The 16,776-nt window shown below is 40.1% G+C and overlaps 1 protein-coding gene across 1 annotated transcript in view; it reads right to left on the bottom strand.

Moving 5' to 3' along the window:
- Window positions 1-1,343: 1,343 nt before the first annotated feature.
- Window positions 1,344-16,776, bottom strand: part of ANKRD52 (ankyrin repeat domain 52) — an 88,442-nt gene continuing 73,009 nt past the window's right edge. Inside the window, exon 28 of the mRNA XM_083351793.1 lies at window positions 1,344-16,690. Within this exon, the coding sequence (XP_083207919.1) occupies window positions 16,446-16,690 (245 nt within the window). The 3' untranslated portion in view covers window positions 1,344-16,445. The remainder of the gene's footprint in view (window positions 16,691-16,776) is intronic.

Below are 16,776 nucleotides of genomic sequence, written 5' to 3'. Positions count from 1 at the left end.
TAAAGCAGAGGTGGGGAATGCTGGCCCTTTTATAATTTGTGGACTTCATGCTGGCTCGGGAATTCTGGGAGTTGAAGTCCACAAGTCATAAAAGAGCCAGCGTTCTCCATCCCTGTAAATCTAAAGAGAAAGGCTCTGGAGTTGTACCCAAGATAATGAAACAGGCAATCCCTCAGTATTTGTGCAGGATTATTTCCTGTGCTGGTTGCCTTTGTTTCTGGAAATCCACAACTGGTGTGGAAATGGGCACCTGTTAAAACACACTGTGGTCACTTATTTTCTGGTGCTGTGTGTGTGTGTGTGTGTGTGTGTGTGTGTGTGTGAGTGTGAACTGAGCTGCCGTCAACTTCAGCTTTACTGATCAATCAATTGAATTCCAAGTGGGTTGTTTCTAGCTGGGCATGCAGTAGCCACCTAGACTGTCATATAATTTTCTCATTCGTTTGTTCTGTAGCTGTTTAGTTTGCTGGTATATTACATTCTGAGGTATGGTTATCACTTGAGTTGAATTCATTTCTCAAATAGCAAAAATACTCCACTTCCCCCCCCCACTTTTTTTTTTCCTTCCCCCTCTTTTGCATTATTCAAGGTAACTCTTCGCCCAAAGGTAGTTACATTTTTTTACCTAGAAGTAAACCACACTGAATAGGCATGTACCTCTATAGCAGGGGTGTCAAACTTAATTTCATTGAGGGCCGCATCAGCATTGCGGTTGCCCTCAGGGGGCCGGGTGGGTATGGCCAGGGTGGGCGTGGCCTACTGGGTGGGCGTGGATAGAGTGCGTATGGCCTACTGGGTGGGCGTGGCCAGCTCTACATCGTTCGCATCAAGGGTGCCTATGGGGGCCCGGGCAGGAGTGGGACACATCTGAGGGTCTCTGGCAGGAGGAGGGTCTCTGGGCCAGGGCCAAGGCAGCAGGGGCCGTTCCCTTACTGTTTCCAGGATGGCTTCAAAGGCCACATGAAACCACTTCGCGGGCCGGATCTGGTCCCCGGGCCTTATGTTTGACATGTCTGCTCTATAGAAATATCTTGAATTCGTGCAGTCAAAACTGAGCTTCTGCGCAGGATGGATTTTTTAAAATATATTTCTGCACCTCAAGGTTGATTAAACAGAATTGCCCTGTCTGGCCATCAGCCGACTAGTATAAAAGGTACCCAGATGGATATTGATGTGGAAGAAGGGGGAAAGTGTTTTACAGATTGTAAAATTATCTGTGGTTTGAAAATGTATTTTTGACTCAGATTATGAAATTACAATCATGTCATCAAGAACTCTCACCTGTAACTCTTGTGTTTTTACTTACATTGTCGTATCTGGAGACAGGAAAAAAGCGAGGCAAATAGAAGCAACAGCATTTTAATCAACATAATTGATTCAAAGCCACAATATGAATAACAGGACCTGGTCGCAGCATACATTGTAGAAAATAGATCAAGTCTGAATGCTTTGTTTTTTTTTTAAGTTTTAAGTTCCTGTTAACCCCTTTCCCCAACCCCCCTCCCAAAGGTAATGCAGAAATTTTGAAAATGCATATATATCATCCGAGACAAAAAAAGGTTAACCATTCACTGAATTCATGTAAAGGGCTTATACAAGGTGGCTTCCACACTGCGCAAGACTGAGATGTGTAGAAAGGGGGATGAATGGCTCGTGATACCTCACTGCATTGTTATTCGATATGATTTTACATAGATCTCTTAACATAATGTTTTCATTTCATGGAACAACCAGGCTGGGGTCGGGGTGGGAAAGAAAAGGAGGAATAGTTGATGGTTGGTTTGACAGATCTGCCTTTCTAAGAATAAAACTCTTGAGGGAAATGTAATTACTTAAAAAGAAAACTTGAAAGAGACTGCTTCCAGTGAAGAAATGAGGGCAAGGAGATCCATAAGAAAGGGAGATTGCCAATCAGTCTCAAAAGAGCAACACTCTGATTGCATATCAGGAACTTACTTTGCATTGGGCTTAAAAGCAGACTTTGGGGAATGTGAACTGATCTTGGCAACTCCTGCCCTGTAACCAAACCCTCTTCTGAAACACCCAGAGTGAGCATTTGGGTACTTTTTTGTGTGTGTGCTTTAAACCAGTGTTTGAAGGAAGATCATGTGTCTGCAAGTAAGAAGGCAGGCCTGTGAGCTGACTTGAATGCTTATTTTTAATAATCTCTTCTAAACATTGGTCCAAGCTTTCAAATACTAGCAAGATAAGGGGGCAAAGTTAAACTTCCCCACAATCATTATAGTTCCAAAGGTACAAGCAATGGAGAAGGGCAGTGCTTCGTAGGCAGCACTTCCATTCTTGCTCCAATAGCTCATCATTCACCCCCAAACTCAAAATATTACCATTCAAACAATACTCCCATCTTCACCCGTTACAACATATACACCCACTCATACACATGCACATGCGTGCGCACACACGTGCGCGCGCGCGCACACACACACACACACACACACACAAGCGTCTAATTTAAAAATATCTGCTTAACTAAATGATCCCAATTAAGGCCCCTGCCTCAAAGGAGGTCAACATGGTTGCATGCTGGTCTTGGTCAGCAGGTTGTAGATTCAGTGCTCTAAAGGTGAAAACATAATATTATTTCCCAATCCCATTCTACCCTATTAAATACAAAAGACCAAATACAAAACAGGTCCAGTAAATATGAGGTGCTGATCTAAAAGCTGCCTTCCATTCCTCCTCCCACATCAGTGCTCTTTAAAGGATCATAGGAAACACAGATTTCCCATCCTATAGATTTTCCCTCCTTGCCTGGTGTTTTGAGATGTGGAACATCGTAAGAGCAAGAATGGGGTTATGTGTTCCCTGATGTGCTCAGGTTTTTACTGTAAGAATTACGTATGAAGACTTGTTCTTCCTCCATAGCCCAATCAAATTGTTGAAATATAAACTGATTTCCGTATCAAATCACCTGTCCACTTTTTAATATAGTACAGGCATCTCTATAATCCTAGAGAGCTTTTCCACCCTGGCAGGAGGAGAAGGAATGGGAGATAAAATATCCCCAATATAAAACTAATGCAGATTACAATTAAGTCAGTGGTAAAGGTAACAAAGGATTTTGTTACAGAAAACTCTGTTATGGAAGTTCACTGGAGTTCTTTCCAGAACTAAATGTTTTATTTATCAGAGGGACTCTTGGTTTTAAATATGAAAGAAATAAAACAAGATTCGACTTTTATCACTTTAGCCAAACTTGAACACCACCCTGTAATGAATGCATGTGAAGACTCTGCGTGCAAATACCCATGCACACAATGTAGATGGAGTGCTTGCACGAAGGGCAGGCAACTTTAAAGGGAAATGCTAACATCCATTCCTCTTCTCCAAATTCATTTTGTTTTCACACAGATTAAGTGGAAATCCTTGACCTGCTCTAGTCAGGAGGCTCTGGCCCCAGGTGCAGAGAGCTTAATCAAAGGAGGAGAACCATTTTTATTGTAGAGCCAAGTGCTCCTCAAGTTTCCTGCATTCCTGCAGGTGGCCATAAAAGACAAAAAGAAGAAGTCTACTAAAACAACTTCTAAAGTGGGGCAATTTCCCTCTCAGTTCCCTTACGAACTGACCCCGAAGCCAAAATGAAGCACACTGGCCTCCATGCAATTAGAGAAAATACTATGGCAATGCTAACCAAGGATTAAAAGCCTTGCCCCAAATGTGCAGATAAAGCTAAGAGAATGCTTAAACCAACGTGTGGTGGTCAGAATATACACTCTTCTCTGAATGCCTTTGGACCAAATGATTCAACATGGAAGACAAAAGCCTTCCACTTATAAGCAGCAGTTACAGGTTAAGCAGGAAAAAAAAATACTGTAATTCACCCTTTCCCACTTTGGGCCTCAGCTGGGTGGACTTCGACTCTCACAGCACCCAAGCCAACGTAGCCAAAGGGTGGGCAAGTTAAAATCCAACACATCTAGCCAGCAGCAGTTGGAAAAGGCCGCTTTAATGCTCTGTCTCCATTTTCAGTGGATGTGACAGATTTCCTTTGAGGATTTATTGTGGTTCTCCTAGCTGTTAAGGGCTACATTATATGGTTTTGGTCCCAGACTGAAATGCAAAAAATTGAGAAGTGCTCAGCAGCCAAGAAAAAGGAGCTAGGCAAAGGGTGTTCGAATGAATTCATATTTTAAAATAATTATTTATACAAGGACACCCCACCCACCCACCCCCCAAAAAATGTCTGGCCTTTATCTTCTGCTGATTAAAGCCACCCTGAAAGAATTGCACCATATTTCAACAATCTGCTAAAAGTTAGCATCAACAGTAAGATAACTTTGTCAATCCTTAGAAGACAGGCTGGAAAATACATATATGTAAATTAGACTGCCCTCCCTGGCTAAAACAAGGAAAGTGTACAATGTGTGCAATGCCCTCATACTTCCCTCCCCGACTCTTGTTGCGTACTTGCAGCTAAGGCTGGGAAGAAAAGACAGGAGTTAGGGGAAAAAAATGCAGAGTTTGTGGCTCATGCAGACACAATATATCGTCTAAGTCACTCCTGACTACAAACACTGTCACAAAATATTGGCTGCATCTACCTTACACCGACAACGAAAAACACAGTTAGCGTGCCCCCTTAAAAAGGTACATACCATTTGTGCATCTCAGGATAAAGAAACCAAGGAAGTAAGGAAGGAAGAAGTGATAAAAGCAACAAGCACAGCTATGGGAAGGTACAGTACATGAGCGACTAAAGATCATCCAAGCTTTCAAGCAGAAAGCTCCCACTGGGGCTGAAATCAGTGCTTATAAAGAACCTTATCACAATACTTCAAAATCCTTCCATTTATCATTATAATGCACCCTCCCCCCCAAATTTAAATAAAACAGAACACGAAACACCCAATAGTACAAACTATAGAACAGACTACAAACCCTCAACACAGCAACCGATTTTTACTCTCCCTCCCTTCTTCTATCCCCATTATTGCTGCTCCCAAAGAAGAAATCTATTGCAAGCACAGGTGACTTTTTAAGTGCCCACAAGCTGACAGCCAACGAGTATTGCTATAAGACAAGCCCACCACTAATAAAAACAGCAGGTTGGCTGTTAACTGGGGCGCGTGTGGTCTGTCATGAACCCAACGTGAGGAAAAGAAAGCAACTCCTCCGGGTCTTCAAAGGAAAACCGCTCCGAGTTTCCAATTTCACCCCAGTTCACGACTTCCAAGTTGCAAAGAAGGCATGGCCAAGTAATTCAAAACAAACATGCAACAGGAATGCTAACAGTAATAACAGTATGTTCACAATTCCACTTCAAGAAACAAATGCAGGCACGCTCTAGTTAGATTGTCAACATGGTCTCCCAATCCTAGATTCAAAAATAAACTGGGGGGGGGGAGGGAAGGAGAATTAAGGGTTTACTAATTTCCAGAGCAAATTGCAGGTCTCATTGATATAACTTATTCCCTCTGAACAACATGCAGGACATACTATTTTCTCAGACCTGAGTGGGTTGGAAAGTTCTAACATTCATATTAAATTTAAGGAAATGGTGAATATGGACTCCCCTCCCTTTTTGAGGTGGAGGGAAATATGAGCTACTCTATACATCCCTCATCATAACATCAATTAAAGTAGAGACTTAGATCCAAAATTTACACAATATGATAGTCTTCTCTATGTTGGTGTCCTCTAAATTTCTTGCACCAACGCTCTAATTTCTGGTCCGTGGGCCAATGGCCACACTGGGTGAGGATGATGAATATTGGCAGCCAGAATATTTGGAGGATGCCAAGATGGGACTTGGAAAAGTAATAGTAGAAAAATTATGTTAGGAAGCTATTTTTTGAGAAACGCACATGCATTTTTAGCATAAAAATACCGAAGCACATCTTAGCCAATCAGTATCAGTGTAAGTCTTAATTTGGAAGGTAAACAATGTAAAGGTAGGTGAACAACACAATAACTTCTAACACATGAATGCAACTGGAGAGCTTTTGTCAGATTCTTGTGAAAAGAACTAAGAATAAAACTTGCAAAAAGCTAAGAGTTCAAGCCACTTCCACATATAGTTGTGCCTGTTTGCCTCAACGCATTCTCAACCAATCACCAAAGTGGGTGTTCTTTTTCTATGTGTACTCTCACTGTAACACAGGTCTCAAAAGTGATAAGGACTGCTACTAGGAGGATAGATGGTTATTATCATTTTTGAGACTGCTACTAGGAGGGTAGTAGTTTACAGGATTTATATCTAGAGATAGAAAGTTGCACGGCTACTTACAATTCTCATTTCTTTATTAAGCAACCCCTTGGTTACTTGCCTAGTTTTATTGCCGGTTTCTTTTGCTAATTAATCTACTACAGAAAACCCTGTTTGTGCTTTATTCCAAGAGCATGGATATTTAAGAAAATCAGGAGGCCCTATTCCCACCTCAAATTAGTTCAGCTTCAAAGGTCCAAGTGCTGAGGGGAGAAGGGCCAGGCCCTTTAGCCAGAGGTATATGACCAGTAATCCCCACTTTTCTACAATTCTTCAGCACAAAATTAGGCCCTACTTAGCCATTACTTCTGAAAAAAAAACCACACATGTCCTTCTTTACGGACTTGCGGAAGGCCTAGGCTTGGTGCCAGAAAAGGAGAGGAAGAAATCTCAACTACAGCTTATATCTTCTTTTCCCATGTGAAAAGATAGCAGGTGGGGAAGGGGTGGGGGTGGTGCTGGTGGAGAGAAAGTCTACTTCTCAATCTCTGCTGGAGATAAACTTATAAATATACCTGCATCTGCATTTTAGTAGAAGCCTGGAGGGCCCGAAGCTCTGGGACTGAAGTCTTACACTGCGGCCCCTATTCCTATAGGTTGAAATCACTTGCAAGTATTAGAAGTGAAAACAGATAACAGCAGTCATTGATAAAATGTATTAATGTGGGGGGAGAGACAGACAGATTAATTTGAAAAAAAAAGCACAAGGAATAAAAAAATATGTAATGAAACTGAAGAATTCAGCATTATATCCTTTGGTACCGTGCTGCTTTAGTATGAAAGGAAGCAAGATCCATTAGAAAGCCAAAAGGAACAAATAACAGATATGGCAAATACCTTATGCCATTCCCTACTAACAGAAGAAACTTTTTGATTTGGGGAAAAAATTAAATGAAAAATCAGAAATTGCCACATACATATTTAGTGCAATTTTTAAAAGCTCTGAATCTATACAACATGGCATCAAATTACAGGGAGGAAAGCAAACTACCATAGCAAGAATTAACACACAATTTTTTTTAGTTCAGCTTTCCTAAAGCTGATGTTCTCACCCCAGAAAAGCTGGATTATATGTCTGAAAACCAAACATACAAAGAATGGAGTCACCATACCCACAACCAATTTTTAAGGTACTAGAGTAATATGTATGGATTGCAGAAACAGAAGGAAGGCAATGTTAGGTTTGAAGAAGTTAGATTAACATCCTGCATCATCCCATTCCACCTGAGATCCGATACCCTCCAACTTTCACACGGATTAAGCTAAACCTTTATAAGGCTTTATGACTAAGCATTGCTAGCTTTAGGGGGGAAAAAAACCTCAAGAGATCAGTCACCTTGGTATACAAGAGAAAATTTAGAGAGTAGGGCAAATAAAAAGAAATCCTAAATCGTCTGCCTGCTTTTATTTATGAGATGAAGAATAAGAGTAAGTGAAGTTAGACAAAATTATAAATGAGACAGGGGGAGCCAATTACAGCTCATACTTGAGGAGAAGGATCTGACCCAACTAATCATCATGTTCCCCTTTTTCCTACCAAAATGGGCTTCCTACTTATTCTGTCAATGTTAAAATTATTAACCTTTTCACTACAAGGAAGATAGAAGAACATTGTAAGGTGCTTCTTCTCATAAGGTAAACAAGCTACATTCATGTTAGGTAGCTAAGGCGTCTGGAATGGTTAACATTTTTAAGAGTATTCTTTCAATACAATATCTGTTTTAGTTTCTATTTCGAAATCTAACCGCCTGGATTAACATACCCTCTTTCTAAAAGAATCAGAAGTCAGTTGGATAGTGCCAAAAGATGAATCTCAGGATAGAGGAGAAGCAGGGAAAGAAATTGGGAGAAATGCCGGCAAGGCTGCCTTTAAATGCATTTCCCTCAGTCTTACTCATTCCCTACTCCAATGTCAGCAAGCCTGAGATGCTGACACAACACTTAGGTTAACTGCAATTGCATTCCAGAAACTTCCTTTCACTATTATTTTTCCAAAACATTCAAGTAAGGGACATGCATACAAAACTATCAGCAGCCATTTCAATAAATATCGTCAAGTGGACCAGCAAAAAATGCCTCTCAAAATATTAAGAACTGGCAACTAACACAATACAAAATACCCCAGTTGCTTTTAGTCCATAAAGCATGTTTCCAAATCTTACCTTCGACAATGATTTTTCTCGAGTTCTGTCATTTTAAAAGCTAATTCCTTCACTGGCCTCTGTCTGTTTCTGTCAGTATAAAAAGAGTTTACTTTTGTACACTGCAGGATTCTAAAAAGTGAGTCCAACCACTCAACATTGTCTACAAGATGCTCAAAGCAATACAGAACTCTTCTCTGTATCAAACTCTTAAGAACCCGCAATATCAAATTTCCCTTTGGTTTTGATCTTTTATCTCCCACTTCTCATCTCCCTAAGTGTGCTTGTTTGTTAATGCCTCTATTTCCAATTTTGCCTAAGACATCTGCAATTGATCAGTGCAAATTTCATACATCAAAGAAATTCTCAGAATATAAGAACCTAGGCTTGTTCTCAAGTCTGAAACATGTGTTTCTGTGAGGCCATTCCATTTATTTCCCCCTCCCCCAAATATCCAGCATATTTGCATTTCCTAAATTAAAGATGAAAAATCATAGAGGATTGCACGTAAGAATAGTAAATTTAGAGGGGACAGCTGTACATTGACAAACCCTAATTATATCACAATAAAGAGGAAGGACTTGAAACTAACCTTTCTCCTTATCTTCATAATTAAGTAGACAGAAGGGATACCAGATTTACAGTGCTGCAATCAAATAACTGGGACAAAAATTACACAATAGTTTCATATATCCATGGTGCAGGTCAAAAGACCAACTAAAGTAATTTCCACACTTCCAGTCATTTTTTTTACCTTTTCCTTACTTCTGATAGAAGTGCAATATGCAGTTGTATCTAAAAAGTAGTAATCATCTATGCAGGCCAAACAGGATGCAACACTAGAGCATTACCTTGGAAAGCAGATAATCTGAACCACCTGCTGTTGTGTCTGTCCTTATTTTCCTCCCTCAACCCCATGATATTATCTCCAAAAACCAAACATGCTGTTAATCTACACTACCAGTACACCTGATGTCCGAAGAGGTTATCAAAGGTCTAACTATCATCTGGAAAACACTAGTTTCATAAAAAAAAACAAAAACAATGCAAGCTTATGAAATCTCTCTTCTGGTCAGCAGGAATGGTAAGCGAATGGGAACTAATTCCCAAGTTTTTGAGAAGGCAAAGCAGGCACAAGCTGGTATAATCGAACCCCCTCCCCCCACGCGCCATTCTTAAAAATAAAAACAAAATGCAGGGATTTTTCTAAAAGCTGTGTGGCTGAAATTGCATACTAATTTTTTTGTTTAGAAAAAAAGTTTACTGCCACTCATCGTGCACACGAGGCTCAGTTAGTTTCAAAGACTTCCATGCAATTCTGCTTTATTATATTCAAGTTGACAAACTAAGATAGGATTGGAATTAGAAGTAAGGCTATTTTTCTTTCTTTTCTTTTTCATCCCTTTTGTTTTCGCACCAAAAGTGAATTTGAAAAGATGCTCATCGCATACAGGTATACATACATACATACATACACACACACAGAGAGAGAGAGAGAGAGAGAGAGGAAAACTAACACACAAAAGAGGAAGAATAGTTTATACCTGACTGGTGATGAGGTCTGTCCTATCTTATTCGAAGAAATGTTTTATGTGCATAATATACATCGGTGCAGCATTTACACATAGATCACTGAAAGAAAGACACTAAGAACTTGCTACAGATGCCTTACTGGAGACCTTAGAGATCTATCCCAGCCCAGCCCAAAATATTTTCTACCTATTTGTAACATTAACAGCTTTTTCTTTGTCCCCCAAATTCATGATTCAAATGAAACCATTGCTTTAAAGTTCACAGAATCCCAACTGCAATTAACATTCTCCTTGCTTCAGTGGGGGGAAAAAATAATCTATATATCCCCATCTCTTCTTTAACATTGACTTTGTAGGAGTTAAGTGATGCTGAAGTCACATTTTTCTCAAATGCTACATGCTTGATACTGAAGAACCCATTAAAAAAAAATCCAAGAGAAGGTTGTAAAGTAATGAAACAGTTCCAGTGGGGATGGTGGTTCCTCCTCCCCATTAATCCTGCACATAAAAAAAATGCTCAAAGCCAAGCTGAACTGAGCTTACAGCTGAAATATATATGTATATTTTAAAAAGGAAAGTATGCCATGAAAGATCACCGAACCTTTCTCCACCACCTTCCTAATCTTGTCATCTCTTTGGCACTATTGGGAGAATAGCTAATCAGAACGGAATTACGCAACAACTTGACATGGAAATGTTTTTGAGGAAAAATGTGTGGCGTGATGAATAGAGGGGAGGAGAGTTAAATATGGGATATATAAATATAGTTTCCAGGACTTACCAAGGAAAGGAGAGAAGGTTACTTGCTTGGGTATTTGTTTTAATAACTGATTTAAAAAAGGAAAAAAATTGCTCACATGAAGGTTCACAGCTATGCCAGAATACCTTATGCTGGCTGGAGTTTTTTTTAAAAAAAATCCTGCCATTAGAGGAATCTTTCCACCCCAATTTGCCTACCTGCAAGGTATTCTGGCACGTCCTTGGATCAACTATTTCATTCCTATCAGAAGGAAGCCAAAAGGTTTGGACCTGGCTCTCAATACAAAGTGAGCATCAGCCCTAAAGGAGATTTTGCACATTTAGTCTGTACAGAAACTGGTCAGAAACAGGCCCCTTTGGTAATCCACGGTCCCCAACCAAGAAACCAGACTAGATAATATACACAATCACTTTCAGGGACACAAGATTCAAATCCTGTTAAGTACATAATTCATTTCTTACATTAGAGCTCTTTAGAAATATTAGCAAGGGATGTCTATATCCCATGATTTTGAACTCCTTGGGCAGGGTGGGAAAAGAGGAGAAAGAAAATGTAAAAGTGAGGAAGAGTAACAATGCTACAAATGGGTTTTCTTAAGCTCCAGCAACCTCTGGGGAAAAGTAAACAAAATAAAGTCATTTTTAGAAAAAAAGGAACAGCATCATTTTATCAGGATCAGTTATTTTAAATTCACTGAAGTGCCCGCTTAGGAATATATGATCAATTTATCGCTTCTCAGTACTTGCCCTCTACAAGGACATTTACATTCAGTGTTTGTCAATAGTTATATGGCTCAGCTGGGCTCCCAGCGGAAGGCCCATTTATCTAACAATGGCAGTGCAAATACACTTGTCAAGCTGAAATGTATTTGTGCTGTTAATTTTTTAAAAACACAACTTCCCTTTGTTCTATTTCTCTGAACCCTAGAACCATGACTCTAGAGCTCTGAAGTAAATTAAGAGAATTCTCCACCCATCCTCCCACCCAACACAGATTAATCAAAAAAAAAAAATAAATGTGGGGGAGGGACAAAAAGCAAAATAGGCTTTTCCTGATACCGTATTCCCTTGCTGGCCTTTCTCCTAAAGGTTACTACAAAAGGGGGGGGGGGGAATGAAAAGTGCTTTTTTTTTAAACTTGTAAAGCAAGTGCTTTGGAGAAAGGGGTTTGGAGAAAAACTTCCCTTATTTGGATAGGTTAAGAAGGGAAGCCCATGATTGCTTTTTCAGACGAGTGAAAAGGAGAAATATCACCCAAGAGATATTAGGAGCAGGGTCTTCTTCTAAGATGCGAAAAAGGATGCATGGTTAAAATAGATTTTATGCCGTCCCTAAAGAAGATGGCAACAGGAAGAAGCTGTAAGCAAGATCCTCTTCTGCCCCCACTTTCTCCCAACCCTGGGTAAAATACTGCACACCAGGAAGTCAAATGTGCTTGCAGAATACTGGAGGGAAGGGGTGGTGAGAAAAAAGAGAGGAAGTAAGGAAGGAAGTTTGCCTCCAGCCCTCTTTTGCAACGCACCAGGGAAAACCAACTCTCATCTTAGCACAATGATGCAAGTTATTACCACCAGACGTTTGAATTATTACTTAAAACTGTCAAGCTGTGCTGTCAAAATGTACACGTTACAGCATTAAAGGAGAACAAGACTGGCAACTAAAAATAGAGCTGGCCACATTTCTTCACACCCAACCCAACTGCTGCCTCCATTTTGTTTTTTTTGTTTTTTTAAAAAGCAACAAAATACATTAATTTAGATATGCGCTGCTGGAATTGTTTCCACTCCATTTTTTTTTCTTCATCATCATTTTTTAAGGAAAAAGTTAAATGAAACACTAGAAATATAATAATGTGCGATGCTACAGAGTTAAGTACGCTGAAGCCCTTAAAAAGATCACATTGATTGTCATATCTTCAATTTTAGGGTGAAATGTAAGAAAGGGAATGCTTTTTTTTTTTTGCAAGAATGTAATTAAAAAGAAGATCCTGCCTGGTTATTTTTCATCAGCTCAGCAAAAGAAGTCCTGCACAAACCCATGACAGTTCTAATATAAGGAGGTAAAACATAAGAATTAAAATTCATGCCAGCCCAATTCATCTGGCACTAGGGTTAGAAAATTCCCTTATTCTAAAACTTATCTCAGAAAGCTGATTGCATCTCAGCTTCTGCTCCTTCCTTCTAATTTCATTCCTGCTTTTTTTAAAAAAAAATAATAAACCATAAAAACTGAAAAGGGAGCATTTCTGCCATCTAAGAACTGTGGCCCATGGAAGCTTCACCTCACCGGTTCAAGACTTCTTGCAGATTGTAAACCATTCAAGCTATATTCGTTCCCAAAAACTGCTACAGAACCAACTACAATTCAATACACAGGAGTAAAAGGGGACAAAAAAAATGGATTTCCCTCTCTTCTGTAAGAACAATCTGTGCTAGGATTTCTTAGTGAGTCCACATTCCTCCAGGCCACAAAGACATGGCTTGGGGTGAATACAGACCTGTGGACTTCAATTCCCAGAATTGGCAGAGGAATTCTGGGAGTTGAAGTCCACAAGTCTTAAAAGTTGCCAAGATTGGACATCTCTGGTTTAAACTATCACACCTGTGGGAAGAGACAGAATACCTGAAGGCCTCCTAGTTCTCAGCACTGCAAGGAACACTGGATCTCCACCACCCATTTTCCTACAAATGTCTCGGTCCCATTTTTTGCCTTTAGAGGAGGATTCATTTAGCCCTTGAAAAGAAATCAAATGACGACCAAGAGTGGCTTCAGATTTACTTTGGCCTCTCAACTTATGTCCTCTTTGCCCTTCTGTGGGGATGAAAAGGATTGCACTTAGAAGGCTAAAATAAAGTTAGGCAATTTGAAAGAAGTAAATTGCTAGTACCTAATAAAATGTAAACAAGTGGTTTTTTTGTTTTGTTTTCAGCTTTTCTTCTACAGGATGCTGAAAAGGACCTTTCTCATCAAAAAGTGGGGGACAGGGGAGAAGAGGAATCTTTAATTCAAGTTTTGTTCATTTCTATTCCAACAATGAGGTATTTGGTGTAGAAAGGTTAACACTTTCTTTCAAGGTAGAGAATGTGGAGTAACTGAGGGCAGAGAAAAGTAACCCATCCATAGTGCAGTGAAAACATTAACGGCCAATCTGCAACAGGCTGTCCGCTGTGCTTTTTTTGGCAAGTGCATTGAAACTTTTAATACGCTCTTTACCTGGCAGCTGCAAAATGAAGAGATTTCTTAAGATTCCTTGGGCATCAAAGAAAGAAGAAACAGCTAAGCTAGTAGCACCCTAGTCTCTGCAGAAGGCTTAGTCAAAGGACATTGTTAGGTTTGTTTGAAGACTAGAATTCACTACCTTTAAGGCCCCCATTTTTTTTTGCAACCTATCAATTTGCAGGAAACTAAAATAATTCAGCAAAAACTTAGAAGAACTGATCCCAAATGACGTGTAATAAATCTCTGAGAAAAGACAAAGCCAGTAGGGAGGCCAGGAGAGGGAAAGGGAGGCGAGGGGAAGGGGAGCAGAGGAAGGCTCCATAAAAAAATAAAAACAAAGTGATCATATCCTTTTAAAAAATGCCCTGTTTGGCAATGGGCAAGATAGTGGCTGTGTCATTTGGCTGTAGGAATTTGGCTTTGGTAAACAGTGCCAAAAGGAAGGAATTTGTGTCTTGTCTACACTATTATTATTTCATCATCATCACCATCTTTTCTAACTTCTGGATTCGACTCTCCTCTTTGAAAGATCTAGCCATTAGCCACACACTCTGAATTGGCTGTTTCTTGATTCTTCTATTTTTTATTTTGGAAAACCAGTCAATGCAAATAAATAAGGCTCTAGCAATTGCATTGGTGTTCACTCTCAATCGTAAATCTGGCATGAAAAGGCCAGGGCAGAGGAGATAGTTTGTCTGTCTGTTTAAATTCTGGGTTTTAAATTCCTATACATTGTCAAAGTGTAACATGCACCATGATGCAGAAGGATTCAAGTCTACAGCTGGCTCATATACTCTCCTTAACAATCAAAGAGAGTCTGTAAGAAGACACCCTGGGAGAAATTAAAAACCAGTTGCTTCCCAGGTTACTAGCCTTAAAGATTGCTGGTCCAAACATACTATGCCTTGGAATAATTCATTCTTAAAATTCACATGTTCTGCTAAACACAGTCCCAAGCCTACCACAGCACTGCAGGACTGGGAAACTGATGGAAAAGATTATTAGGTCCTAAATTTCTGCTTGCCTCAGCAGCTTTCATCTGATTGCTACATCCCAATCTTTGGCTTTGAACATACTTTGTGATATGGTAATCTTTTTTTTTTGTTAGTTTCTACACATGATACAGTTTACAGTACAAAAAGAAAACAGTGCACACTCAAATGTGTAATAAATAGGAATTTTAAAATAAAAAATATGCATACTAGCCCCACCCATGGATGGATGGACAGATACACACACACACACACCCTAATGAAATCGGCTGGATGTTAATCTAGTTGGAAAAATTATAAATACAAATGTAGGATTGTAAGATTCTGAAGTGCATTGTTCTCCTTGCAGAAAGCTTTTTTCTTTTTTTTTTTCCTTTTGGCTATTTTTCAAAAGATAAATGCTTGCTTCTTTATAAATAGCTTTTTAGGCAACACTGACTTGTCTAATGGGAAACACTGCCCAAAACAGAGGTGGGAGGGAGTGGGGAGGGGGGAACCACAAAAGAAATTCTCTTTGGGGATCCAACATTTTGCAAACCGGATAACCTTCCCTCTCCCCCCTCCCCTCAAAAAAAAAATCACCCTCCAAAAAAAACAGAAGATCCCTAAAGTGCCTGATATGGTTGGGATAATTCTGGCAGCGCATACACAGGTTTTTAAAGAGGACCGTGTTGGTTGGGCAACAGCATCTATGGTGCACGCAAGGGACTGTGAGCTGCCTAAAGTATCAGAGTATCTGGGTACAGTAGTTCTCAGTTCAAGTGTTTTTCTCACTGGAATCAAAAAGGGCCAGCACAACAAACAAACAAACAAAAGCTACCATATAGGAAGAAGCAATGATAGTGGCACTTTGCCAGCAGCTGTTGCCCTTCTCGGCGGTCCCTCATTGATCAACCTCCCTCTCCTCATTTCAATGCAAAAGAAAAAGCATCAGCAATTCAGGCTTCTGCTCCCTGCCTAGCGTGCTGGGTCCCTCGGAAAGATTTTTTTTTTCCTGAGGACACAAGAGAAAATGATCCCAAATGATAAGGTGGCCTGATAGAGGGGAAGTGTGGGAGACAGTTAATAAGATGATCCAGATTATCAAATTCAGTCCTTCGGCTGCTGCCACAACCCCCTGCATGAAATAAATTTAATTGGCTCTTCACTCAAAGCTTCTCAAAGCCTTGAGAAATCGGGACTGAAAAAAGGTGGGTCGCTTAAAAACATTGAACTCAGAAGAACCGGGCAATACCCTTTGGCAAAGAAGAATAAAAGCAGATTTTTTTTAAAGCTTCTTAAAGAGTAAATTTAAAGAAAACATTTTAAAAGGATGAATCTGTTTGGAAACCCACACTTCTTTTTGTTAATTTTGATAGCAAAAGAAATGCTAGTGGTCAAAGCAAGTATCTAGGTAGGATGCAGAAACCGAGATCGCTTTCTCTACGTTTTTTTCCTTTCCTTTCCTTTCCTTTTTGGTTCCTAGGACCTTTTGGAAGGCCCATTTCCCAGTCTTGTTCTCCTTTAAAGTGTCCTATATTGATAGAATTCCTAAATAAATAGAAGAGATACTAGATCACCCATCATCGTTTTTAAGCTATTCCGAATAACAGCCATCTAAGCCGATGGCATTGTGCCTATCCTTGGTGTAGGGGCAGCTGTTCCCGTTGGGCAGGGCGCTGCAGGCGGCTGTCTTGGCAGCAATCCCGCAGTTCTTGAGGAGGTTGAAGCTGAAAGGGCTGATGGCGTCTTTAGGTGGAAAAGGCTTCATGGTGGAAAGGATAAGTGCCAGGCAATCAGCAACGTCTTTGTTGGGGGCACAAGCCAAGGCTGGGGTATGGCCTGGAAAAGACAAACAAATTCAGTCCTACAGAAGAACAGCAGCAGCAACAAAAGCAAAGCTATTCCTTGGGAAAGGGGGGGGGGCA

The sequence above is a fragment of the Vipera ursinii genome, assembly GCF_947247035.1.
Source record: "Vipera ursinii genome assembly, chromosome: 2".
NCBI classification, from domain to species: domain Eukaryota; kingdom Metazoa; phylum Chordata; class Lepidosauria; order Squamata; family Viperidae; genus Vipera; species Vipera ursinii.
The sequence above is the reverse complement of the archived record's forward strand: the minus strand, read 5'-3'. Positions and strand labels throughout refer to the sequence as shown.